This window comes from Ornithorhynchus anatinus, chromosome Y5 (genome assembly GCF_004115215.2).
Source record: "Ornithorhynchus anatinus isolate Pmale09 chromosome Y5, mOrnAna1.pri.v4, whole genome shotgun sequence".
NCBI lineage: Eukaryota > Metazoa > Chordata > Mammalia > Monotremata > Ornithorhynchidae > Ornithorhynchus > Ornithorhynchus anatinus.
Genome location: NC_053179.1, coordinates 2,009,603 through 2,036,707, shown reverse-complemented (window position 1 = coordinate 2,036,707; position 27,105 = coordinate 2,009,603). Strand labels below are relative to the sequence as shown.

At 45.2% G+C, this 27,105-nt stretch overlaps 1 protein-coding gene across 3 annotated transcripts in view; it reads right to left on the bottom strand.

The window, feature by feature from the left end:
- The window catches only part of LOC114808759 (regulator of nonsense transcripts 1-like), a 135,372-nt gene extending 110,905 nt beyond the window's left edge, over window positions 1-24,467 (bottom strand). For all 3 annotated transcript variants that reach the window (XM_029056603.2, XM_029056602.2, XM_029056604.2), the window contains exons 1-3: window positions 24,056-24,467; window positions 8,226-8,368; window positions 1,427-1,516 (exon numbers count right to left, since the gene is read on the bottom strand). In XM_029056603.2, the coding sequence (XP_028912436.1) occupies window positions 1,427-1,516; window positions 8,226-8,368; window positions 24,056-24,229 (407 nt within the window). In that variant the 5' untranslated portion in view covers window positions 24,230-24,467. The remainder of the gene's footprint in view (window positions 1-1,426; window positions 1,517-8,225; window positions 8,369-24,055) is intronic.
- Window positions 24,468-27,105: the final 2,638 nt, after the last annotated feature.

Below are 27,105 nucleotides of genomic sequence, written 5' to 3'. Positions count from 1 at the left end.
TACCTTCTCTTCTTCTCCAACCAGCATGCACATCCGCTCCCCCGGTCTAATCTTCTCAATGTGCCTATCTATACCTCACCCATCTCACCACCAATCCCTGGCCCACATCCAACTCAGGCCTGGAACGCCCTTCCTCCTCTAATCCCAGAGTCAATTACTGTTCCCCTTTTCAAAGCCCTTCTAAAGGCAAACCTCCTCCAAGAGGCCTTCTCAGACTAAGCTCTACTTTTCCTCAGCTGCCAATCCCTTTTGCATCACCCTGACTCACCTTTCTGTTCCTCCCTCTCCCCACCCCGCAGCACTTACGTATATATCCAAAATTCTATTTATTTATATTGATGTCTGTTTATGTCTGTTTACTTATACTGACATCTGTCCCCCCATGTCTAGACTGTGAGCCCATTGTGGGCAGGGTCTTTCTCTCTTGATTTGCTGTACTGTATTTACCAAGTGCTTAGTACAGTGTTCTGAATACAGCAAGCGCTCAATAAATATGGTTGAAGGAATGAATATCAGTCACTGTAGCGCAGGAGGTTTTGGAAGAAAGTAAAATGATAATAACGAAGCAGGTATGGTAAATTTTAATTCATTGGGCACCAATATGAAGAAGATGTAGTGCATTCAACAAGCAATTTCAAGAGTAATAATGACAGGAACTCCTGTCAAAATCAACATGAAAATTTTTACAAATGATATTTGTTATGCACTTACCATGTGCCAGGCACTGTACTAAGTGCTTTGGTAGGCATAGGACAATCGGGTTGGTCAAATACCCTGTTTGAAATAAAGCTCACAGCCTTAATCCCCAAGACCAATTCCCCAAGGTCACACAGCAGATAAACAGCAGAGCCAGGTTTGGACTCCCAAGATCATGATTTTTCCACTATGCTATGTCGCCTCTGAAATGAGTCAAGTCCATAGACACTTCAGGACAGGGAACCTGCACAAAGGAATTGTTAACACTAATAGAGCTACCATCTCAAGTGCCTTCTAATCTTCTTCTCCTCTGTTCCTATCCATTCCTAATTTTCTTTACCATTTTTTCTCTCCTTAAATTCTGCTCTCTTGATGCTCTTCCAAGTTCATTATGCCCTTAAAATTGAAAATGCACACCCTACTTTACTTCTTCCTAAAAGTAAGTTTTAAGTTTATATTTAATTTGCCATTTACTGTGCAAATATAAATTAGTATGCATATTAAATATTCATATATATTTACAACAGACTTTTAATTACATTTTCTACAGAGACCTATTGAAGACAATATAAAGGCATGCATGCTTGCATTTTAATATAAATCCCATCACTTGGTGTATAGAGAAAAACAAAGTTTCTCAAACAATTTTTGTTATTACACCTTGTAAAAATGATTCTCGAATACCCAAAAGATCCCTTTTTTTAAACTATTCACTTATTCGTTCACCTACCTGCCAGAAGTGTTTCCCCGACCATTACAGAACCATTTCTTGCTGGCAATGCAAAAAACTACACAAGCCGGGTCATGGATACCACAGTAGCTAAGCAAAAGCCAAAAAATGAAAAGGTTAGTAACCATGTATATAAAAATCTTTTTTCTCAAACTCTTTGTCTTTCACTACCCTCAAATCAAGTCCAGCAATAAAACATACAATTTTACTAAAATATACACTCTTCAAGTCTAATGATGAAGTAATATACGGTATACATACACCCTAGGAAGTAAGTGCTGCTTAATTGATCTTGGTATTTGAGTCAGTCACTCCCAACACAGAATTTGATAAGATGCCAGAAAAATCTTTCAACAAATTTTGAATCTATTTTAGAAAATACTGACCCAAAAAGCTTGTTTTGTCCCAGTGTGTACCCACAAATTTAAGATCATTATTACTATTACAAGAATAGTAAGTGTAATGATAATAATAATAATGAGTGATAACAATAATAACGGTGGTACTTGTTAAGTGCTTAATATTTACCAGGCACTGTACTAAGCACTGAGTCCCTTTCTTACATGGGGATCATAGCTTTAATCCTAATTTTACAAATGAGGAAACTAAATGAACCACATGGAATTGGCAAAATCAACCATGATCTACTTTTGCTGAAAGAATGTACCAAGCACCACCTTTTGATCGCAAATGATATTTTCCACCTGTCTTAGTACAGCACTCAGTTCAGTGCCTGGCAGCATGGCGCAGTGGAAAGAGCACGGGCTTTGGAGTCAGGGCTCATGAGTTCGAATCCCAGCTCTGCCGCTTGTCAGCTGTGTGACTGTGGGCAAGTCACTTCACTTCTCTGTGCCTCAGTTCCCTCATCTGTAAAATGGGGATTAAGACTGTGAGCCCCACGTGGGACAACCTGATTCCCCTGTGTTTACTCCAGCGCTTAGAACAGTGCTCTGCACATAGTAAGCGCTTAACAAATACCAACATTATTATTATTATTATTAAGTGCGTAACGAACACCACAATTATTACCTGCCAAACAAAAGAAAAAGTCCTGCATATATTCCGACCGAAACAGTGAAATGTCAATGAACACGACAAAGCAAATTCAGAGATTCAGAGATCATATTAGCTCTGTGATTAGATTTACATTATGAGCCTCTGTGAGATAGGGATCTTTAATTTAAATTTTTTACTTTTGTACAGTGCTTAGAAGAATCCCTGGCACTCTGTAAGTGCTACTATGTGCTAGGCATTGTCCTAAGCATTAAACAAATGGTAATAGTAGCAGTAATAACAATAATAATAATAATAATAATAGAAAATACAAGGGGATTAAAACTGAGCCTTACTCCCACAGTTTAGGGGGTAAGAGGCAGAGGGAACGACCACAAAAGAAACAGAGAATAAGTGCCCAGAGAGACAGGAAAACCAGAAGAGGACACTGTCAGTGAAGTTGTCAGTCAGTCAATACGTCTGTTACTTAATAAGTCAATCATATTTATTGAGTGCTTACTGTTTGCAGAGCACTACGGTAAGCACCTGGGAAAGTATAATAAAATATAAGAGATATATTCCCTGCCTACAATGAGTTGACTTCATTTCTCAGAAACAGCCCTTTCTAAGGTAACCAATGACTTCTTTCTCACCAAATCTGATGAAGTCTATTCTACTCTTATCCTCTTAAACTTCTCAGTTGCCTTTGTCATTGTATACCACTCTCTTCTCAATCAATAATCATATTTATTGAGCACTTATTGTGTGCAAAGATAAGCGCTTGGGACAGTATAACAATATAATAAACCCATCTTCTCCTTGAAACTTTATCCAATCCTGGCTTCACTGATTCTGTCCTCTCTGGATTCTCTTATATCTCTGACTGTTCCTTCTTCAGTTCCTTCTTCCTCCTCTGCCTCCTATCCTTTGACAGTGGGGGGTTTCTCAAGACTCAGCGGTAGGTCTTCTTCTATTTTCCATCTACACTCACTTGCTTTGGAAAACTAGTTCTCTGTCATGGGTTCAACGACTATCTCTATATGGATGAATCCAAAATCTACCTCTCCAGCCCAGATCTCTTTCCATCCCTGTATTTTCTCATTTTATCCTGCATTCAGTACATCCCTACCTGAATGTCCCACTGACACCTCAAATATAACATGTCCAAAATTGAACTTCTTATCTTCCCACCCAAACCCTGTCCTTCCACTGTAGGCAACATCACTCTTCTAATAAGCAATCAATTGCATTTATTGAGTGCTAACTGTGTGCAGACACTATACTAATCATTTGGGAGAGTATAATCCAACAGAATTAGCAGTAATGAGTTCACAAGTCTATAACCTTGGTGTTGTCCTCAACTCATCTCCTTCATTCGAACCATATATTCAATCTTTCACCAAATGTTCTAGATTCTACCTTCATACCCCGGTTAAAATCAGCCCTTTCCTCTTCATCCAAATTGCTACAATGCTGACCTAAGCACTCATCCGACCCTTGACTACAGCATATATCTTCTCACTGGCTTCTCTGCCTTCAGCTCTACCCAGTCCAGTCCATACTTCACTCTACTGCTTGGACCATTTTTCAACAAAAACGTTCAGTATGTGACTGTCACTCAGGCACCGCCAATGGCTACTCATCCAACCCTTCATCGAACAGAAACTACTTGATAACAGCTTTAAAGCACTCAATCAGCTCACCCCATCTTACATTACCTCAGTGATCTACTACAGCCCAGCCTGCACACTCTGCTAGTGCCACCATACTCAGTGGGCCCCGATCTCATCTATCTTGCTGTCAAGCCCTTTCCCACATTCTCTCCCTTTCTTTTCACATATACGTGGCCACCACTCTTAATAATAATAATAATATAATAATAATAATAATAATGCTGGTATTTGTTAAGCGCTTACTACATGCAAAGCACTGTTCTAAGTGCTGCGGGATACAAGGTGATCAGGTTGTTCCACGTGCAGCTCAGAGTCTTCATCCCCATTTTACAGATGAGGGAACTAAGGCACAGAGAAGTTAAGTGACTTGCCCGAAGTCACACAGCTGACAAGTAGCAGAGCTGGGACTCGAACCCATGACCTCTGATTTCCAAGCCTGGGCTCTTTCCATTGAGCCATGCTGCTCTTTCAAAACATTAATAAAGTCACATCTCCTCCAAGAATCCTTCCCCAATTAAGTTTTCTTTTCCCCAGCATACTCTCCTTTCTGTGTCACCTATGCACCTGGATTGGTGACCTTTAGGGGTTTTATATTTACCTCAACCCCACAGCACCTATGTACACATCTTTGGATTATACATTATAAATTACTTATTTATTTGTATTAAAGTCAGTCTATTCCTCTTGACTGCAAGCTTGACAGGGGCAGGGAATGTGATGCTAATTCTGTTGCAGCATACTCTTCCCAGTTGTATCATACTGTATCATGTTGCTATATTAGCACTACCGTATTGTAACATACTGTATCATGTTGCTATATTACCGATTTCGTTTATTACTGTTTATTGTTGTCAGTGCTGCCACCCACCTCTCTGGCCTCGCCATGTCCCTCTTCCCCCCCTCCCCCCTCCCGCCCCTTCCTCCCCTTCCCCTTCCCCTCTCTTGCTCAGCTCTTTCCCGCTCTCTCCCCTGTCTCCTCCCCCCACCCCTCCCGCCCTAGAACCCCACTTTACCAGCGCTACCCCTCTTCCCCCTCCTACTCTTCCCCCCGCCAAACCCTCTTCACCCCTCCCCCCTTCTCTCTTCCCCACCCATGCCCCATTCCAGTCCTCTTGTTCCACCGCTACCCTTCATCCCCCTCTCCCCGTCCAGGGCCCCGCCACCTCCTTCCCATCTAAACCTTCCCCTCCCCCCACCCTTCCCCCCCTCTCCCCCTTGCACCCACAGCTACTTTCAAGTGTGGCCTCTGGAACCCCCGCTCTATTACAGGTAAACTACCTTTCATCCATGACCTTTTCCTCTCCCGCTCTCTCCTCCTCCTCGCCCTTTCGGAAACGTGGCCCTCTCCCGAAGACACGGTCTCTGCCGCCGCTCTCTCCAGCGGAGGCCTCTCCTTCTCCCACTCCCCCAGACTCACCGGTAAGGGAGGAGGCGTCGGCTTCCTCCTCTCGCCCCGTTGCCGCTTCCGCACTATCCCTCCTCCCCCCTCCCTCTCCTTCCCCTCCTTCGAAGCTCATATCATTCGCCTCTACCACCCCCTCCAGTTACTTGTCGCTGTCATCTACCGCCCTCCCGGTCCCACCTCTGACTTCTTCAACCACCTTGACCCCTTTCTCACCTTCCTTCTCTCCTTCTCTCTGCCCACTCTGATCCTTGGAGACTTCAACATCCATACGGATGTACCCAACGACTCCTCTGCCGCTCGCCTGCTATCTCTCCTAGACTCTGCCGACCTCCTCCTCCACCATACCGCGCCCACTCACCGACTCGGTCACACCCTCGATCTCGTCATCTCCTACTGCTGCACTATCTCCTCCTTCACCAACTCTGAAATCCCTCTCTCTGACCATAACCTCTCACCTGCCTCATCTCTCACACTCCCTCCCCCGGCAAATCTTCACTACTGCCCCACAGAGACCTCTGCTCTCTCGATCCCATCCGTCTTTCCAAAAGCATCTCTCCTCACCTTGCCGCCCTGTCCTCTCTTCCCACTCTCAATGATCAGGTCTCCGCTCTCAACTCCACCCTCTCTACTCATCTCGACTCTCTCGCCCCCCTTTCCCTCCGCCGCTCTCGCTCCACTAACCCACAGCCCTGGATCACCTCCTCTGTCCGCCTCCTACGCTCCTATGCTCGAGCTGCTGAGCGCTGCTGGCGAAAGTCCAAGCACCAAGCCGACCTCATACACTTCAAATTTATCCTTTCCTGCCTTAACTCTGCCCTCTCCTCCGCCAGGCAAAGCTTCTTCTCCTCCCTCATCGACACCCATGCCCGTCACCCCCGCCGATTGTTCCGGACCTTTAACTCTCTCCTTGGGCCCCCTGTTCCTCCCCCTCCCCCATCTCTCACCCCCAATGATCTGGCCACCTATTTCCTCATGAAAATCAACACGATCAGGTCTGAGCTCCCCAAAGTCACCCCCCCGCCTCTACCCTCCCCCCTACCAACCCCCTCCCCTACTTTCCCATCCTTCCCTGCAGTATCCTCGGAGGAGATCTCCTCCCTCCTCGCAAGCGCCACCCCCTCCACCTGCGCCTCGGACCCCATTCCCTCTCACCTTATTAAAACCATCGCCCCGCCCTCCTCCCTTCCTTAACTTCTATTTTTAACCACTCAATCTCCAATGGCTCCTTTCCCTCTGCCTTCAAACATGCCCATGTCTCCCCCATCCTAAAAAAAACCGCTCTTGACCCCACTTCCCCCTCCGGTTATCGCCCTATCTCCCTACTACCCTTCCTTTCCAAAATCCTAGAACGAGTCATCTACAATCGATGCTTAGAATTCCTTAACTCCCATTCTCTCCTAGACCCCCTCCAATCTGGCTTCCATCCCCTCCACTCTACCGAGACTGCTCTCTCTAAAGTCACCCATGACCTCCTTCTTGCCAAATCCGATGGCTCCTACTCCATTCTAATCCTCCTCGACCTCTCTGCTGCCTTTGACACTGTCGACCATCCCCTCCTCCTCCATACCTTATCTCACCTTGGCTTCACGGACTCTGTCCTCTCCTGGTTCTCCTCTTACCTCTCTGGCCGGTCATTCTCGGTCTCCTTCGCTGGAGCCTCCTCCCCCTCCCATCCTTTAACTGTTGGAGTTCCTCAAGGGTCAGTTCTTGGCCCTCTTCTGTTCTCCATTTACACTCACTCCCTCGGTGAACTCATTCGCTCTCACGGCTTTGACTATCATCTCTACGCAGATGACACACAGATCTACATCTCTGCCCCGTCCTCTCCCCCTCCCTTCAGGCTCGCATCTCCTCCTGCCTCCGGGACCTCTCCACCTGGATGTCGGCCCGCCACCTAAAACTCAACATGAGCAAGACTGAGCTCCTCATCTTCCCTCCCAAACCCGGTCCTCTACCAGACTTCTCTATCACCGTCGATGGCACGACCATCCTTCCCGTCTCTCAGGCCCACAATCTCGGTGTCATCCTTGACTCGTCTCTCTCGTTCACCCCACACATCCTATCCGTTACCAAGACCTGCCGGTTTCACCTCTACAATGTCGCCAAGATCCGCCCTTTCCTCTCCACCCAAACGGCTACCTTACTGTTACGGGCTCTCGTTATATCCCGGCTAGACTACTGTGTCAGCCTTCTCTCTGACCTCCCTTCCTCCTCTCTCGCCCCGCTCCAGTCTATTCTTCACTCCGCTGCCCGGCTCATCTTCCTGCAGAAACGATCTGGGCATGTCACTCCCCTTCTTAAACAACTCCAGTGGTTGCCTATCAACCTCCGCTCCAAACAAAAACTCCTCACTCTAGGCTTCAAGGCTCTCCATCACCTTGCCCCTTCCTACCTCCCTCCCTTGGCTCCACCAGGCAACTGCGCAAGTCACTTAACCTCTCTGGGCCCCAGCTTCTTCTATTGTAAATGGGGGTTCAATAACTGCTCTATCTACCCCTTAGGCTGTGAGTGGACACAGGACTGCGTCCAATCTAATTAACTCATCTACCTCAATGCTTAAAACAATGCTTGACAAAATTATCATTTTTATTACTATTACTAGTCCTACTAATAATAATAATAATTATTGTAGTAATATTAGGTGAGGCTTCTCACAAAGTGTAACACTTCAGGCATTCATTTTGTTCATTTATTCAATAAACCAAGTACTTCTTAACCATATTTTTACCTGCAAGCATGCAAAGGGAGATCCTTTGTATAATAAGTATCCTCTTCATCTTCTTCAAAATTCAATTCTGCCAAGGGTTGGCTAGTTTTTACAAGACTTTCATCTACTGCACCATTTTGTTGGACATTATTAGGTGCATTAACCTAAAATAGGGAAGGTTAAGAAACTTAAGAATGTTGCTGAATAATAGATTACTATACAGTACAAGAAATCTCAGTGGAATTAATAAACAAAATTCTGAAAAATTCATAAAAACTGTATTTTGGATCCCACACTTTGTTTCTAACCCGTGTTACTCTTTACCATTAACTCCTTTTGATTCAAACCTGAATCTTGAATGCATGGAGCACTTATTTTTGTTGCTCACTATGACAGTAAAGGTCATCTTCAGATGATCTAATTACTTCCACTTGACAAAATTCCACTACTTAATATATTTTAAGACAGATTTAAGACAACTATTTTGAAGAATTGTTTTCACTAAAACTGCTGTAAATCTAACACTTTGCTGGTTGGTTATTTCAACAAATAAAGGCAAATGTATCTGCAAAGAAAAAGTTTAAATTCTTCTTCTAAGAACATTTCCCCTTTTAAAGAAAGGACAGAAAAAAAACACCTGTATTGAAAATATTACACAGATTGGGAGAAATTTAATTTTTCTATTAATTCTCAATTGGACTGTTATCAGAGATTGAGTCATTGTTAATAAGGATTTAATAATAACATAAAACTCATTTTTAGGAATCATTTCAGCTGAATTTTTAGCTGAACATTAGAAAAGGTATTCACAGTATTCCAAAAGCAGAATTCTGCCATAGCTTCTAATTTAGTATTCTTCATAAACACACTTTCAATACTGCATTCATTTGATCATATTTGAGAGCTGTGTGCACAGCACTGTACTAAGTGCTTGGAAGAGTGCAATACAACAATAAGCAGGCACAGTCCCTGCCCATAGGAGCATACAGCACAGAGGGGGAGAAAGACAGTAATATAAATACACATATTACAGATTATTATTAATCTGTAATTATTATTATTAATAATGTTGGTATTTGTTAAGCACTCACTATGTGCAGAGCACTGGTCTAAGGGCTGGGGTAGATACAAGGTAATCAGGTTGTCCCACATGAGGCTCACAGTTAATCCCCATTTTACAGATAAGGGAACTGAGGCACAGAGAAGTTAAGTGACTTGTCCAAGGTCACACAGCTGACAAGTGGTAGAGCCGGCATTCGAACACATGATCTCTGACTCCGAAGCCCGGGCTCTTTCCACTGCGCCATGCTGTGCTATGGGGCTGGGATGGGGGTATGAAAAATAGGACTAAGTCAGGGAAACACAGAAGGGATTGGGAGAAGAGAAGAGGAGAGTCTAGTAAGGGAAGGTCTCTTGGAAGAGAGTGCTGGCAATAAGGCTCTTTGAGGGGGTGAGAATAACTGTCTCCTCACATTTGAGGAGGGAGGGCATCAATGGGGAGGGACTGGAGGCAAGATGCATAGTATCGAGGAACAGAGAGAACCGCTGAGAATACCACCTTCCTTTATTCTTCACAGATTCCAAGAAAAAGATAACAGTAAGTCTCCCACAACCCTCAACCAAATACTCAAACAGCTATCAGCTTCTTCCCAATAATTCCTTAAAATAAGCAGAGAAGAGCTGGACAAAGTTTTTGTAGAGTTTAGACTTGGACCCTTACACTTAAATAACTAGAAAATACCAGCCATTTCCATGAAGTTCCAGAAGTGACAATCTGTTCATGATTCACCGACACCTCAAGACTAAATGTGCACAAACTACCAATCAAGCATCTGGGGACAACTGAGGAAGTTCAACAAATTTAAGGGAAGGAGTTGAACTAAGAGAGTACTAGGATGAAAAAAACCAAAACCTGGATAAGTTCTTCATGGATATGGTGCTGCTGACCTAGATTCCCCAGAATGGCTGAATTTTATTGGAGTGCCCTGCCCACTCGAAAGAAAGAGAGCATGCCTACACAAAAAAGTTAATGAGGTAATGGATCAGTTAATCAATCAATCACTGGTATTTACTGAGCAATTTTTAATGGTATTTGTTAAGTGTTTATTACTTGCCAGGCATTGCACTAAACACTGGGGCATATACAAGACACTTGGCTTTAAACCACTTAAACAGTTGGCCCCACCTTATCTCACCTCACTAATTTCTTCCTATGGCCCAGCCCACACACTGGGCCCCCTACCACAAGTTTATTCACTGTGCCCAATCTCGTAATAATATTAACAATGGTATTTTGTTAAACTTTTACCATGTGCCAAGCACTGCTCTAAGCACTAGGATAGATACAAGGTAATCAGATTGTCCCACAAGGAGCTCACAGTCTTAATCCCCATTTTACAGGTGAGATAACTGAGGAAGAGAGAAGTTAAGGGACTTACCCAAAGTCTCACATCTGACAAATGGCGGGGCTGGGATTAGAACCCACAACCTCTGACTACCAAACCCATGCTCTATCCACCAAGCCATGCTGCTCTTTTTACTGCCAGTTTATTTCCTGTGCCCCAATCTCATCCATCTCGCCTGCGACCCCTTCCCCACATCCCTCCTGTAGCCTGGAACTCCTTCCTCCCTTCAAAAATGGCAAACCACTTCTCTCACCTAGCTTCAAAACCTTATGGAAGGCACAACTCTTTCCTGACTAAGTCCTCTTTTCTTTTTCTTCAACTTCCTTTGGTATCACCTAACTTGCTCCCTTTATCAATTCCCCCTTCCATCCCTGCAGCACTTAGGTTCACATCTGTATTTTTTAAATTTATATTAATGTCTATCCCCCCAACTAGACTATTTAGCTCATTGAGGACAAGGAATGTGTCTGTTACACTGTTTTACTGTTCTCACTCAAGCACTTAGTTCAGTGCTCTGCACTAAGATCTTAATAAATATAACTGACTGACTGACTAACATGCTAAGTACGATGAACAGCTATTAGATGCTCATTTTACAGATGAGGGAACTGAGCAGCAGCATGGCCTAGTGTATAGAGCAGCGTTGTTCAGTGGAAAGAGCCCAGTCTTGGGAGTCAGAGGTCATGGGTTCAAATCCTAGCACTGCCACTTGTCAGCTGTGTGACTGTGGGCAAGTCACTTCACTTCTCTGGGCCTCCGTTCCCTCATTTGTCATATGGGGATTAAGACTGTAAGCCTCACATGTGACAACCTGATTACCCTGTATCTCCCCCAGCGCTTAGAACAGCGCTCTGCACATAGTAAGCGCTTAACAAAAACCAACATTATTATTAGAGAAGCAGCGTGGATGGGGGCAGAGCCCAGGATTGGGAATCAGAAGTCATGGGTTTGAATCCCGGCTCAGCCACTTGGCAGCTGTGTGACTGTGGGCAAGTCACTTCACTTCTCTGTGCCTCAGTTATCTCATCTGTAAAATGGGAATTAACTGTGAGTCTCATGTGGGACAACCTGATTACCCTGTATCTACCCCAGTGCTTAGAACAGTGCTCTGCACATAGTAAGCGCTTAACAAATACCAACATTATTATTATTATTATTATTATTATTAACTGCTATGTGACCTCAGGCAAGTCATTTCACTACCATTCTTCCTGTCTCAAAAACCCATAGTGTTGGTGTTATTCTTAACTCATTTCTCTCACGCAACCCATATTTTCAATCTACCACTAAATTCCGTGGGTTCAACCTTCACAACACTGCTAAACTCCACCCTTTCCTCTCCATTCAAACTGCTATCAGGTTAATCCAATCACTTGTCCTATCCCACCTTGATTACTGTATCAACCTCCTTGCTGACCTCCAACCTCCTGTCTCTCCCCACTCCAATCCATATTTCACTGTGTTCCCTGGATCATTTTTCTACAAAAATTTTTAGTCAATTTTTTCCCCATGACTCAAGAAACTCTAATGCTTGTACATCTAATAATGATAATGTTGGTATTTGTTAAGTGCTTACTATGTGCAGAGCACTGTTCTAAGCGCTGGGGTAGATACAGGGTAATCAGGTTGTCCCACATGGGGTTCACAGTTAATCCCCATTTTACAGATGAGGGAACTGAGGCACAGAGAAGTTAAGTGACTTGCCCACAGTCACACAGCTGACAAGTGGCAGAGCTGGGATTCTAACCCATGACCTCTGACTCCGAAGCCCGGGCTCTTTCCACTGAGCCACGCTGCTTCTCTACCTATGCATCAAACAGAAACTCCTGATACAGCACTCAATCATCTTGCCCCCTCGAACCTCACCTCAGTAATCTCCTAATACAAATCGGCACACACACTTCACTCCTCTACTACCAATCTTCTCAATGTATCTCAGTCTCATCTATCTCTCTGTCAATTTCTTGCTCATGTTCTGTTTCTGGCCTGGAACACCCTCTCTTTTCAAATCTAACAGACAATTACTTTCCCCACCTTCACAGTCTTACTGAAGGCACATCTCTGCCAAGAGGCCTTCCCTGGCTAAACCCTCCTTTTGTTTTTTCCCACTCTCTTTCTGCATCACAATGACTTGCTCTCTTTCTTCACCACCATGCACCCACCCCCAACCCCAGAGCACTTATGCACATATCCATCCTTTATTTATTTATATTAATATCTGTCTCCTCCTCTAGATTGTAAACGCATTGTGGACATGGAACATGACTGTAATATTGTTGTGTTGTACTCCCAAGTACAGAGTTGTACACAATAAGTGTTCAATAAATTTGACTGATTGATTCTCTGTGGCTCACTTACCCATCCTTAAAATGGGGATTAAGACTGCGAGCTCATTCACTCATTCACTCCTTCAATCATATTTATTGAGCACTTACTGTGTGCCAAGCTCTGTACAAAGTACTGAGGACAGTACAATTCAACAATGGACAGGCACATTCCCTGCCCACAACAAGCTCATAGTCTAGATGGGGAAACAGACATTAATATACATACAAACATCCACATATAAATAAATTACAGATATATAATTAAATATATATTCCGTGGAGCTGGGCCAGGGGATGAATGAAGGGAGCAATTCAGGGCGTCACAGAAGAGAGTAGGATAATAAGAAAGAAGGGCTTAGTCAGGAAATGTCTCTTGGAAACAACGTGCTTTCAATAAGGCTTTGAAGTGGGGGAGAGTAATTGTCAGATTGGAGGAGGAGGAGGAGGAGGAGGAGGGAGGGCATTTGACATTCCAGGCCAGAGGGATGATGTGGATGAAGAGTTTGGGTTGAGATTAGATTAGCTCTAGGTACAGTGAGACGATTGGGATTAGAGGAGTTACAGATGTGGGCTAAATTGTTGTAGGATAGAGGGTGTGAGGTAGGAGGAGGCAAGGTAGTGGACTGCTTTAAAGCCAATGATAAGTTTTTGTTTGATGCTTAAGTGGGTAGAGATGCTTGAGGGGAAGGGAAACACGGTGTGAAAGTTTCTGAAGGAAAATGATCCAGTTTTGAGAAAGGAGCAGAGTGGAACAAGGACTGGAGTTGGGAGAGACAGGAGATAGGGAGGTCAGCAGATAGGCTGATACTCAAATGAATATGGAATACAATAAGTGACTGTATCTTGTATTTAGCTTGTTTCTCCATGTGGGATAGAGACTGCATCCAACATGATTAGCTTGCATCTACCCTGGTGCTTAGTATAGTACCTGACACATAGTAAGTGTTTAACAAATACCATTAAAAAACAGACAAAAAATACAGAGACACAGAGAAATGAACTGACTAGTCTAAGGCCACATAGCAGGTAAATCAATCGCCTTGCCCTCTTCATTCATTCAATTCTATTTATTGAGCTCTTTCTGTGTGCAGAGCACCGTACTAAACACTTGGAAAGTACAATTCAGCAATAAAGAGAGACAATCACTGCCCATCCCGGGCTTACAGACAAGAAGTGGGGAGACAGACAACCAGAAAGCGAACTGTTAGCAAAATATAAAAATAGAATTATAGATATATTCATATATATGTAAGTGCTGTAGGTCAAGGGGGAGAGCAAAGGGAGTGGGCGGGGGAGGTGAGGAAAAAGGGGGCTTAGTCCGGGAAGGCCTCTTAGAGGAGGAAAGCCTTCAACAACGGGGCTTTGAAGGGGGCAAGTGTGATTGGTTTGTGAATTTGAGGAGTGAAGGCATTCCAGGCCAGTGGTAAGATGTGGGCCAGGGTGGGCTGCCAGACAGGCAATATCAAGGCACAGTGGGAAGGTCAGAGGCACCAGAAAAGTGGAGTGTGAGGGCTGGGCTGCAGAAGGAAAGAAGGGTGAGGTAGGATGGGGAAAGGTGATGGAGAGTTTGGAAACCAATAGTGAGGAGTTTTTGTTTGATACGGAAGTTAACAGGCAACCACTGGAGATTTTTGAGGGGGAGTGTTACATGCCTTGAACATTTCTGTAGAAAGATAAGTCGGGCAGCGGAGTGAAGTATGGACTGAAGTGGGGCGAGACAAGAGATTGGGAGGTCAGAAAGGAGGCTGATGAAGTAATCCTCTCGGGACAGAAGGAGTGGTTGCACTAACATGGTAGCAGTTTGGACGGGGAGGAAAAGGCAGATCTTGGCAATGCTGTGACGGTGAGACTAGCAGGATTTGCTGATGGACTGGATAAGTCAACATTCGACTCTGGGCATCACCTGCTTATTAATATTATATATTATTGCTATTGCATGTTAATTGTTAACTGATCCCAGTGCTGTCATTTGCCTCACTGACCTCACCATGACCTTCCAACTCCCCTGCTCCCATCTGCCCTTCCCAATCCTCATCTTCCCCTTCCCCTCTGCCACCCAGCTCTTTCCCTCTCTTTCCTCCGCCCCTTTCCCTCCTCCCCGCCCAAGTTCTCCTGTCTCATCACCACGCCTCATTCCCCCTTCCCGCCATTTCCTTCCCATCTAAACCCTCCCCACCCCCCACACCCTTCCCCGTCTCTCTCCTCCCTCCACAGCAGTGCCAACTGTGGCCTATGGAACTCCATCTCCATTATAGGTTAGCTCCCTTTCCCTCCTGACCTATTCCTTTAACGCTCTCTCCTCTTCCTTGTCCTTATGGAGACCTGGCTCACCCCAAAGGACACGGTCTCTTCTGCTGCTCTCTCCTTCTCCCACTCCCCCAGACTCAGTGGGAAAGGAGAAGGCATCAGCTTCCTTCTTGCAACCCAAAGCCACTTTCACACTATCCCCTCTCCCTGTTCCCTCTCCTTCCCCTCCTTTGAAGCCCATATTATTTGCCTCTACCACCTCTTCCAGATTCTTCTAGCTGTCATCTACCACTGCCCTGATCCCCCTCTAACTTCTCTAACCACCTTGACCCCTTCCTCACCTTCCTTCTCTCCTTTTCCCTGCCCATTCCAATCCTTGGAGACTTCAACATCCACAACATGGATGTTCCTGGTGACTCCTCTGCCACCTGCCTTAATATCATTCCTTCACTCTGCCAACCTCCTGTTCCACCACACCTCGCCCACTCACCAACTTGGTCACACACTCGATCTCATCATCTCTTACCGCTGCACTATCTCCACCCTCATCAACTCTGAAATCGCTCTCTCAGACCATAACCTTCTCACTTGCCTCTTCTCTCACCCCTGCAAATCTGTATTACTCCCCCACAGAGACCTCTGCTCTCTTGACCCCATCCATCTCTTCCAAAGTATCACACCACACCTTGCCTCCCTATCCTCTCTACCCACTCTCAATGACCAAATTACTGCTCTCAACTACACCCTCTCTATTCAACTCAACTCCCTCACTTCCCTTTCCCTCTGTCGCTCTTGCTCCACTAACCCACAGCCCTGGATCTCTGCCTCTGTCTTGACTCCTTTGCTCTTATGCTCGAGCTGCTGAACGCTGCGGGCGAAAGTCTAAGCACCAAGCTAAACTTGTTCACTTTACATTTATCCTTTCGTACCTTAGCTCTGCCCTATTCTCTGCCAGGCAAAAGTATTTTTCTTCCCTCATTGACGCCCATGCCCATTACTTCCGCCAATTGTTCAGGACATTTAACTCTCTCCTCAGGCTCCCTGTTCCGCCCCCTCCTCCATCCCTCTCCCCCAAAGATCTGGCTACGTACATTACGAAAATTAACACCATCAAGTAAGAACTCCCCAAAGTCACCCCTCCCCCTTCTCCATCCGCCCGCTCTCAACCCTCTCCCCTACTTTCCCATCCTTCCCTGCAGCATCCTCAGAGGAGATCTCCTCCCTCCTCGCAAGTGCCATCCCCTCCACCTGTGCTTCGGACCCCATTCCCGCTCACCTTATAAAAACTATTGCCCCTTCCCTCCTCCCCTCCTTAACTTCTATCTTTAACCACTCACTCTCAAATGGCTTCTTCCCCTCAGCCTTCAAACTTGCCCATGTCTTCTCCAACCTAAAAAACCCTCTCTCGACCCCTCTTTCCCTTCCAGTTACCGCCCTATCTCCCTCCTGCCTTTCCTTTCCAAATTCCTAGAACGAGTCATCTAACACTCGCTGCCTTGAATTCCTTAACTCCAACTCTCTCCTGGACCCCCTCCAATCTGGCTTCTGTCCCCTCCACTCCATCAAGACTGCCCTCTCAAAGGTCACCCTTGACCTCCTTCTTGCCAAATGCAACTGCTCCTACTCTAGTCTAATCCTCCTCGACCTCTCGGCTGCCTTTGACACTGTCTCCTCAACACTTTATCTCACCTTGGCTTCACGAACTCCATCCTCTCCTGGTTCTGCTATCTCTCTGGCTGTTCATTCTCAGTCTCCTTCATGGGCTCCTCCTCCCCCTCCCATCCACTAACTGTAGGGTTCCTAACGGGTCAGTTCTTGGCCCTCTTCTGTTCTCCTTCTATACTCACTCCCTTGGTGAACTCATTCACTTCTACGGCTGCAACTATCATCTCTATGCAGATGACACCCAAGTCTACATCTCCTCCCCTGTTCTCTCGCCCTCCCTCCAGGCTTGTATCTCCTCTTGCCTTCAGGACAATTCCACCTGGATGTCTGCCCGCCACCTAAAACTCAACATGTCCAAGACTGAGCTTCTTATTTTCCCTCCCAAAGACTGTCCTCTTCCTGACTTCCCTGTCACTGTGCATGGCACTACCATACTTCCCGTCTCACAGGCCCGCAACCTCGGTGTCATCCTTGACTCTGCTCTCTCATTCACCCCACACATCCAATCTGTCACCAAGACCTGCTGTTCTCACCTTTATAATATCGCCAAGATCCACCCTTTCCTCTCCACCCAAACGGCTATTTTACTGGTACAGGCTCTCATAATATCCCAGCTGGATTATCGTGTCAGTCTTCTCTCTGATCTCCCTTCCTCCTGTGTCTCCCCACTCCAGTCTATTCTTCATTCCGCTGCCTGGCTCATCTTCCTGGAGAAATACTCTGGGCATGTCACTCCCCTTCTTAAAAACCTCCAGTGGTTGCCTATCACCCTCCGCACAAAACAAAAACTTCTCACTCTAAGCTTCAAGGCTCTCCATTCCTTTGCCCCCTCCTACCTCTCCTCCCTTCTCTCTTTCTACTGCCCACCCCATAGGGTCCGCTCCTCTGCTGCCCACCTCCTCACCATCCCCCATTCTCGCCTATCCCGCCGTCACCCCTGGCCCACATCCTCCCACTGTCCTGGAATGCCCTCCCTCCTCACCTCCGCCAAACTAATTCTCTCCCCTCTTCAAGCCCTACTGAGAGCTCACTTCCTCCAAGAGACCTTCCCGGACTGAGGTTCCCCTTTTCCCTCTGCTCCCTCTGCCACCCCATTCACCTCCCCTCAGCTGAACCTTTTCTCCCTTTCCCTCAGCTCCTCCCCGTCTCCCTTCCCCTCCTCTCAGCACTGTGCTCGTCCGCTCATTTGTACATAATTTTACTACCCTATTTATTTTGTTAGTGAGATGTACATCCCCTTGATTCTATTTATTGCTATTGTTTTTGTCTGTCTGTCTCTCCCCATTAGACTGTAAGCCCGTCAATGGGCAGGGGATTGTCTCTATCTGTTGCCGAATTGTACATTCCAAGCACTTAGTACAGTGCTCTGCAAATAGTAAGCCCTCAATAAATACTATTGAATGAATGAATGGATTCTGCTGCCCGGATCATCTTTCTACAGAAACGCTCTGGGCATGTCACTCCCCTCCTCAAAAACTCCAGTTGTTGCCTATCAGCCTTGGCACAAAACAAAAACTCCTCACTCTTGGCTTCAGAGCTCTCCATCATCTTGACCCCTCCTACCTCACTTCTCTTCTCTCGTTCTACAGCCCACCCCATACTCTCTGCTCCTCTGCCTCTCTCCTCCTCATGGTGCCTCATTCTCACCTGTCCCACTGTTGACCCCTGGCCCACATCCTACCACTGACCTGGAATGCCCTCCCTCCTCACATCCTCCAAACTCTCTTCCCCTCTTCAAAGTCATATTGAGAGCCCCCCTCTTCCAGGAGGTATCCCAGACTGAGCCCTCCCTTTCCCTGTGCCCCTCCTCCCCTCCCCTCCTCCTCTCCCCTCCTCCATCCCTCTGCTCTTCCCCCTTCCCCTTCCTGCAGCACTTGTGCATATTTGTATATATTATTTATCACTCTATTTATTTGTTAGTGATGTGTATATATCTATGATTCTACTTATCTTGATGATATTGACAACAGACTACTTGTTTTGTTTTGTTGTATGTCTCCCCCGTTTAGACTGTAAGCCCATTGTTGGGCAGGGGTTGTCTCTATCTGTTGCCGAATTGCACATTCCAAGCACTTAGTACAGTGCGCTGCACATAGTAAGTGCTCAGTAAATACAACTGAATGAATTTATGGGGTGAGTGAGGGAGCAGAGTCAAGGATGACAGCACAGTTGTTGGCTTGTGAGAAGGGAAGGATGGCTGTGCCTACCTCATCTCAGAACTCTCCTACTCCAACCCAGCCCACTCACTTCCCTCTAATGCTAACATTCTCACTGAACCTTGATCTCATCTAAGTTGCCACCAACCTCTTGGCTCTGTTCTACCTCTGGCCTGGAATGCCCTCCCTCCTCATACCGAACAATAAATTACTTGCCCCACCCTCAAAGCCTTATTGGAGGCACATTTCTTCCAAGAGGCTTTTCCTAAGACCTCTTTTTCTTTTCTTCAACTCTTTTCCCCTTGACCTGCTTCCTTTATGTAAGCCCCCTCCCAGGCCCACAGCTCTTATGTACAAAACTGTAATTTCTTTATTTATATTAATGTCTGTCTTCCCCTCTAAACTCTAAGCTCCTTGAGGGCAAGGAATGTTTCTGTTTCACTGTTATAGTGCAATCTCTGAAGTGCTTTTAATAATAGATAATATATTATCTATAGATTATATTAGATAATAGATAATATAATTAATAATAATAATGTTAGCATTTGTTAAGTGCTTACTATGTGCAGAGCACTGTTCTAGGCGCTGGGGTAGATACAGGGTAAGCAGGTTGTCCCACGTGAGGCTCACAGTCTTAATCCCCATTTTACAGATGAGGGAACTGAGACACAGAGAAGTGAAGTAACTTGCCCACAGTCACACAGCTGACTAGTGGTAGAGCCAGGAATCAAACCCATGACTTCTGACTCCCAAGCCCGGGCTCTTTTCATTGAACCACACTGCTTCTCTACGTAAGCACTGCTTACTTCTAAGTAAGCACTCAGTAAATACAACTGACTAAATGGTAGAGTCAGCATTAGAACTCAGGTCCCTGGACTCCCAGGCTCATGCTCTTTCCACCAGGCCACACTCCTATTATTTACATTGAAGACAAGTGGTGGGGAAGGTTAGAGCTCTCATAATATCCCGGGTAGATTATTGTGTCAACCTTCTCTCTGATCTCCCTTCCTCCTGTCTCTCCCCACTGCTGTCTATTCTTCACTCTGCTGCCCTGCTCATCTTCCTGCAGAAATGCTCTGGGCCTGTCACTCCCCTTCTCAAAAACCTCCAGTGGTTGCCTATCAACCTCTGTTCGAAACAAAAACTTCTCACTCTAGGCTTCAAGACTCTCCATCACCTTGCCCCCTCCTACTAAAAAAAAAAAAGAGGTGCCTCTCTTTCTACCGCCCACCTCCTCACCGTCCCCCATTCTCGCCTATCCTGCCGACGCCCCCTGGCCCATGACCTCCTGCTGTCCTGGAATGCCCTCCCTCCTCACCTTCGCCAAACTAATTCTCTTCCCCTCTTCAAAGCTCTCCTGAGAGCTCACATCCTCCAAGAGGCCATCCCAGATTGAGCTTCCTCTTTTCCCTCTGCTGCCTCTCTATGCCCCCTCGCCTTCCCTCCCCTCAGCTAAGCCCCCTTCCCCACACTTCCTTCTACTCCTCCCCCTCTCCCTTCCCCTCACCTCAGCACTGTGCTTGTCTGCTCATTTGTATATATTTTTATTACCCTATTTATTATTTTAAATGAGATGTACATCGCCTTGATTCTATTTACTGCTACTTTTTTTGACTGCCTGTCTCTCCCAGTTAGACTGTAAGCCCGTCAATGTGCAGGGACTGTCTCTATCTGTTGCTAATTTGTACGGTCCAAGCGCTTAGTACAGTGATCTGCACATAGTAAACGCTCAATAAATACTATTGAATGAATGCTCTCATTTGTCACCCTTGCACTAGGATCTGTACCCTTCATTCACACCACCAGCACTTATGTACATATCTGTAATTTAATTAGATGACTATCTCCCTTTGTAGATAGACTCTATGCTCTTTGTAGGCAGGGAACATGTATTTCAACTCTGATATACTGTACTCTCCTAAGTACTTAGTTCAGTGCTCTGTACACTTTAAGCACTCAATAAATACCACTGATTAGATTGATTTTTCAGAGAATGCACATATCTACTATAATTGTCCTCTTCCAAGAACATGGTACAGTGCTTTGCATTAAGAAGGCATTAGAAAAATACTAATGACTGACTCCAACAAAGAGCAGTGACAGGAGAACATCCGGGTGAAACTGAGCCTTCTCTCTGCCATCTAAAAGTAAGATGGTATCACCAGGAGCCTATGAACCAGCCATCAAAAGTGTTCCAGTTTTCCAGAGGACTATGCAATCCACGGGCTTGGAACTGTGAGAATAACCACTGCATTTACCTCCCCAGCTTTTCAAACTGAAAAGATAGTCCTGGAGAGAATTCACACAGGGTTCCACGATGAAGGTTTCAATAAAAATAATTAATATTTACGGTATTTGCTAAGCACTTCCTATGTGCTAGGCACTGTATTAAGTACTGGGGTGAATACCAGCAAAATGGCTTGGGCACAGTCCCTGCTCCATATGGAGCTCATAGACTCAATCCCCATTTTACAGGTGAGGGAACTGAGGCACAGAACAGTGAAGCAATTTGCCCATAGTCAAACTGCAGGCAAGTGGAAGGGCCAGGATTAGAATCCATTGCCTTCTTTCTGACTTCAAGGCCTGTGCTCTGTCTATTATGCCATACTGCTTCTCGCTTGTTGCTCTCTGCTACTTGAACTGCATCTCTGGGTTGGTTAAGCCAAGATACTGATAGGATTTTCATCATCCTTAAGGCTAAAGGAGCTGGCCCTGCTCTCACTCCACTGACCCAGCATGTGAAGTAATCCAGATCTTCCTCTGGTGGCCAACTAACTCCAGCTGCTTATTTCCTAGGCTAAGTCCATCACCATGTTTCATCATTATCTACTGCCAGCTCATAATAATGACAATTATACTTGTTAAGCACTTACGATGTGCCAAGCACTTTTCCAAGTACTAGGAGAGATACAAGTAAATCAGGTTGGACCCTGTCCCTGTCCCATACGGTGCTCACACTACATATAGATGGGTGGTATGTAACAAGCAGCAACAGAAGTTGATCATAACAACAGGTGGACTGCAAGTCACATGGGGAAATGACAGTAGTACAGGCAAGAGCAGCACCCATGCCAGATGCCTCCTTCATTAATGACAGCCTCAGTGGGTGGCAGAACAGCTCAAGCCCAACGTATGCCATAATTTGAGATATTATCACCATCTGGTCATGGCCTTGCTGTCTATTAATGAGCAAAGCAATAGTGGTGTTGGGTGAAGTTCTAATTTATTGGGTTCTTAGACCTACTATATAAAGAACACTGCACTATACAATTGGGAGAATGAGGCTTGGTCCCATAAATGATTTCAGGTTCAGGAACCAAGGCAACAAAATTGATTGATTACAAATAAGAAACCCATTCTCTAGTGATACAATAATGCAATAAACACTTAAAGGACTTGAATATCTGCATTTTATAAGACAAAATTGGGTAGTGCCAAGTAGGATGGTCTACTGGAAAGACCTCACAGGCCTGGGATTTAGAGGTATCTGGGTTCTCACCCAGCGCTGCTATTTGAATGCTCTATGACTTGTTACCTCATCTGTAAAATGGGGATTATGACTGTGAGTCCCATGTGGGACAAAGACTGTGTCCAACCTGATTATCTGCTACCAACCCCAGAGCTTAGTACAGTGCCTGGCAACAGGAAAGAGCTTAATAAATCTCATTTCTAAAAAATCACGGAGCATGTCTTCATTTACTGTACCACAAACATTTTTAAATGGTCCTTTTACTTTTTTCAACACTGCATACTTTCAGAAGAGATGCTGGAAAATTACTGTTTTTCTGCAAAGAGGTTATTTTGCATTTGCAAACAAATGCATCTCTTGCATTTCAAGACTAAGCTCAAGATCAAGAAACTGGTTTAATGGTGCAACTGTCACACAGAGGAATACTCACCCAACCTTTCATAAAGTCTTTCCTTGTATTTTGGGATAAGCATTACTTAACAAAACAACATGGGTGCTATTGGAACACAGTAAAGAAACCTCTTATTTTTAAGTTTCCTCAATTTAGCAAACTTGAGAAAAGCAGGCATAGTGTGTAAAACAATTATTAAGTGCATACTGAAAGCTTAAGTGAAAACTGAAATGGAGCTTCTTCACATCATTTCACACAATAATTTAAATAAGTGGTGTAGGAATCCTAAATTTTCATGTTAAATGCATAGTCCACTATGAAAATGGTTCAGTAGGCTTGAAATTTAGAAACTTAACAAATGTAAACTTTTTAATAGTACTTTACTTTACCAAGAAGGAGAGCACCGGAAGAGTAACCACCCAAATATCCATCCCATTTATCTGCTATAACTAAAACTAAATTTAGTGAATCGGCCTGGGGAAAAAAAAGCCAAAATAATTTTAATGGTTTACTGTAGGTGGGAGGTGCAACTGCTGTAGCTGGGTTGAGTAGATAGACAGCTAAGAAGAGCTAGAGATAAGCTGGGTGCAGTTCAGGGAAAGAAATTATTTCTGGTCAAAAAAACTGCCTCGCTTAATGGCAGCTCCCCATTCTTCGGAAGTTAGAGGTCTGGAATTACCAACTTCTCAAAAGTCACAAATTTTGGAATTAGCCATTTGCTCTTTGGTTTTTTTTGGGGGGGGGGGCTGGGTAAATAAGAGAAGGGACTGCGGAGGGGAAGGGAAAGAGGCAGTAATAATTATATTAGTGTTTGTTAAGCGCGTACTATGTGCCAAGCAGTGTTCAAACTCTGGGGTAGATACAAGGTAAGCTGGTTGTCGCACGTGGGGCTCAGTCTCCATCCCCATTTTACAGATGAGGTAACCGAGGCCCAGGGAAGGCAAGTGGCTTGCCCAAGGTGACACAGCAGACAAGTGGCGGAGGCGAAATTAGAACCCACGTCTTCTGACTTCCAAGCCAGGCCTCTTGCCACTAAGTCACGCTAGGGAGTGAGACAAAATAACAGGCGCTGCCATCACGGTGTTTCAGTAGTAGCTACTGCTAGTTCACTCACCAACTAACCTATAGTTGCGTACCATCGTCCTATTTGTATTGCAGGTAGCGAGCGAAGAGCTCAAGAATGGGTCTCACCTGAGAGTTAAGGTGTCCGACTGTTTCCCCGGGAGAACTCTGAGTCTGACTGGGTAGCGTGAAATCTGCGAACTCGAACTCGGTTCCTTGGGTGTCAGCCCCGAGCAGTTCGGCCTCCTCGGAATCCAAAAAGGTGAGAGTCTGCGAACTTGGTTCATACTCCTGCACGCTCATGGCGCCGCCGCCCGCCCCGGCAAACGGCCTGTTTTAACTGGTCTGGGCCTAGTCTCGCACTCGAAACCCCTGCTTCGGTCCAATTCGCAAGGTTTACCTTCACATGGATTAGACCACCGATGAAACGGGAGTTGCCGGGAGGAGTCCTATTCTAACTTAATAAACGTACACGAACATACACGTTAAGAACCGCCGCCAGCGCCGTAGACGTCGTCGGTACTCGTTGAAATCCGTTCGCTCGCACGCCTAACGACGTAAACGTCCTGACGAAACACGCACAGCGCACGAGACGGGTAGTGGAGAAAACAAGGTGGGAGGAAGTGGGGGCGGAGACTCAGGGAGTCGGTAATTATCAGGGTCGCGGCTTTCAAAGATTTGTTTAATCCAGTGTTTAGGGCATAGCAAAGGTTCATTTACCCAATGTAATTATTATGTCACACTAAATTTTTCATATTGGCTCTTTGCATTTTTTTAATTTCTCAAAGCAGAGTGCTCTTTAAACCATAGGGTACTACACATAATCCTGGATATCAACACAGAGGTTCATTTTCCAATTACTGTCTCTATGAAATATTTCGTTTTCTCCCTTCCCCTTACCCCCACGCTTTCCTTCACCTAAAAATAACTTTAGCCCATGAGGTTCATTCATTCATTCGTATTTATTGAGGACTTACTGTGTGCAGAGCGCTATACTAAGCATTTGGGAGAGAACAATACAACAATGAACAGTCACTTTCCCTGCCCATAGCAATCTCACAGACTAGAGTCGGGGAGGCAGACATCACTACAAATAAAAAATTTACAGACAAATTAAGTGTTGTGGGGCTGGGAGGGGGAAAGAGCAAAGGGAACAAATCAGATGATGCAGAAGTGAGTGGAAGATGAGAAAAAGTGGGGCTTAGTCTGGGATGGCCTCCTGGAGGAGGTGCCTTCAATAAAGCTATGAAAGGGTGGAGAGTAGTTGTCAGATTAGAGGAGGGAAGGCGTTCCAGACCAGATGTAGGACGTGGACCAGGGGTCGACAGCGGAACAGGGAGAACGAGGTCCAGTGAGGAGGTTAGCGGGAGCAGAGGAGCGGAGTGTGCGGGATGGGATGGAGGAGAGAAGGGAGGTGGGAGAGGGCAAGGGGATGGACAGATTTGAAACCAATAATGAGGAATTTTTGTTAAGTTGCCCTTTTAAAAACCATATTTATTATAAATTACATATGTATTCATGTTAATTACTTTTTTGTCCTATAGAGTGTAACCTCCTTATAGGCAGGGAATGTGTCTGCTAATTTAGCCTTATTGCACTCTATCAATTTTTAAGATGTGAAAGTAAAACTAACAGGATTTCAAGGCAGGCTGAATCTCTTCAAATCAAAGGACAACTGTTTTATCATTTTTTAACATGGCTTTGGCAGCAGCATCATTACTGGAAACAGCAGAAGGAGTTCTTGATCCAACAGATAATAAAGGATTCTTATGAGATAGTTTATATACTTTCTGAATGGTTTTCAAAAAGAACTTCTCAACTGATTTAGTCCCTTAAAGCAAAATAAACAAGGAACAGTCATATTTATTGAACATTTACCATGTGCGTAGCACTGTACTAAGCACTTGGGAGAGTACAGTAATAATAATGTTGGTATTTGTTAAGCGCTTACTATGTGCAGAGCACTGTTCTAAGCGCTGGGGTAAACACAGGGGAATCAGGTTTTCCCACATGGGGCTCACAGTCTTAATCCCCATTTACAGATGAGGGAACTGAGGCACAGAGAAGTTAAGTGACTTGCCCACAGTCACACAGCTGACAAGTGGCAGAGCTGGGATTCGAACTCATGAGCCCTGACTCCAAAGCCCGTGCTCTTTCCACTGTGCCACGCTGCTTCTCTATATTCTCTATATTCTCAGTATGACAATTAACAGTTACATTCCCTCCCCAGAATGAAGCAGCATGGTCTAGTAGATAGAGCTCGGGCATGGGAGTGAGCAGGCCCTGGATTCTAATTCCACTCCATCACTTGTCAGCTGTGTGACCTTGGGCAAATCACTTAACTTTCTCATGACTCAGTTACCTCAATGGTAAAATGGGGATTAAGACTGTGAGCCCCATATAGGGCAGGGACTGTATCCAACCTGATTACCTTGCATCTACCCCAGTGCTTAGAACAGTGCTTCATACATAATAAGCACTTAATAATACCATTATTATTATTAAGATTATAATATGAGAGAAGAATAATAATAAGAGAAGCAGCGTGGCTCAGTGGAAAGAGCACGGGCTTTGGAGTCAGAGGTCATGGGTTCAAATCCTGACTCGGCCACTTGTCAGCTGTGTGACTTTGGGCAAGTCACTTAACTTCTCGGTGCCTCAGTTACCTCATCTGTAAAATGGGGATTAAGACTGTGAGCCCCACGTGGGACAACCTGATTCCCCTGTGTCTACCCCAGCGCTTAGAACAGTGCTCGGCACATAGTAAGCACTTAACAAATATTAACATTATTATTATTATTAAGATTATTATTAAAGGAGAGATAGAGATTAATATGAATAAATAAATTAGAGCAGTGGATATAAGGGCTGTGCGGATGGAAGCAGGGATGAATAAAGGGAGCAGGTCAGGGCCATGCAGGAGGGAGTGGGAGAAGAGGAAAGGCAGGTTTAGGCAGGAAAGGCTTTGAAGGAGAGCAGAGAAACTGTCTTTCAGATTTGAGGAAGAAGACTGTTCAAGCCAGAGGTAGAACGTGGAAGAGAAGTTGGCAGTGAGGCAGGTGAGATGTAGGTACAATGAGAAGGTTGGTGTAAGAGTCCTTTTGAAATGATCTCTTCCAGGAAGACTTTCCTGATTAATCCCACCCCCTAAACCTGTTTCTCCCCCTACTTCCATCACT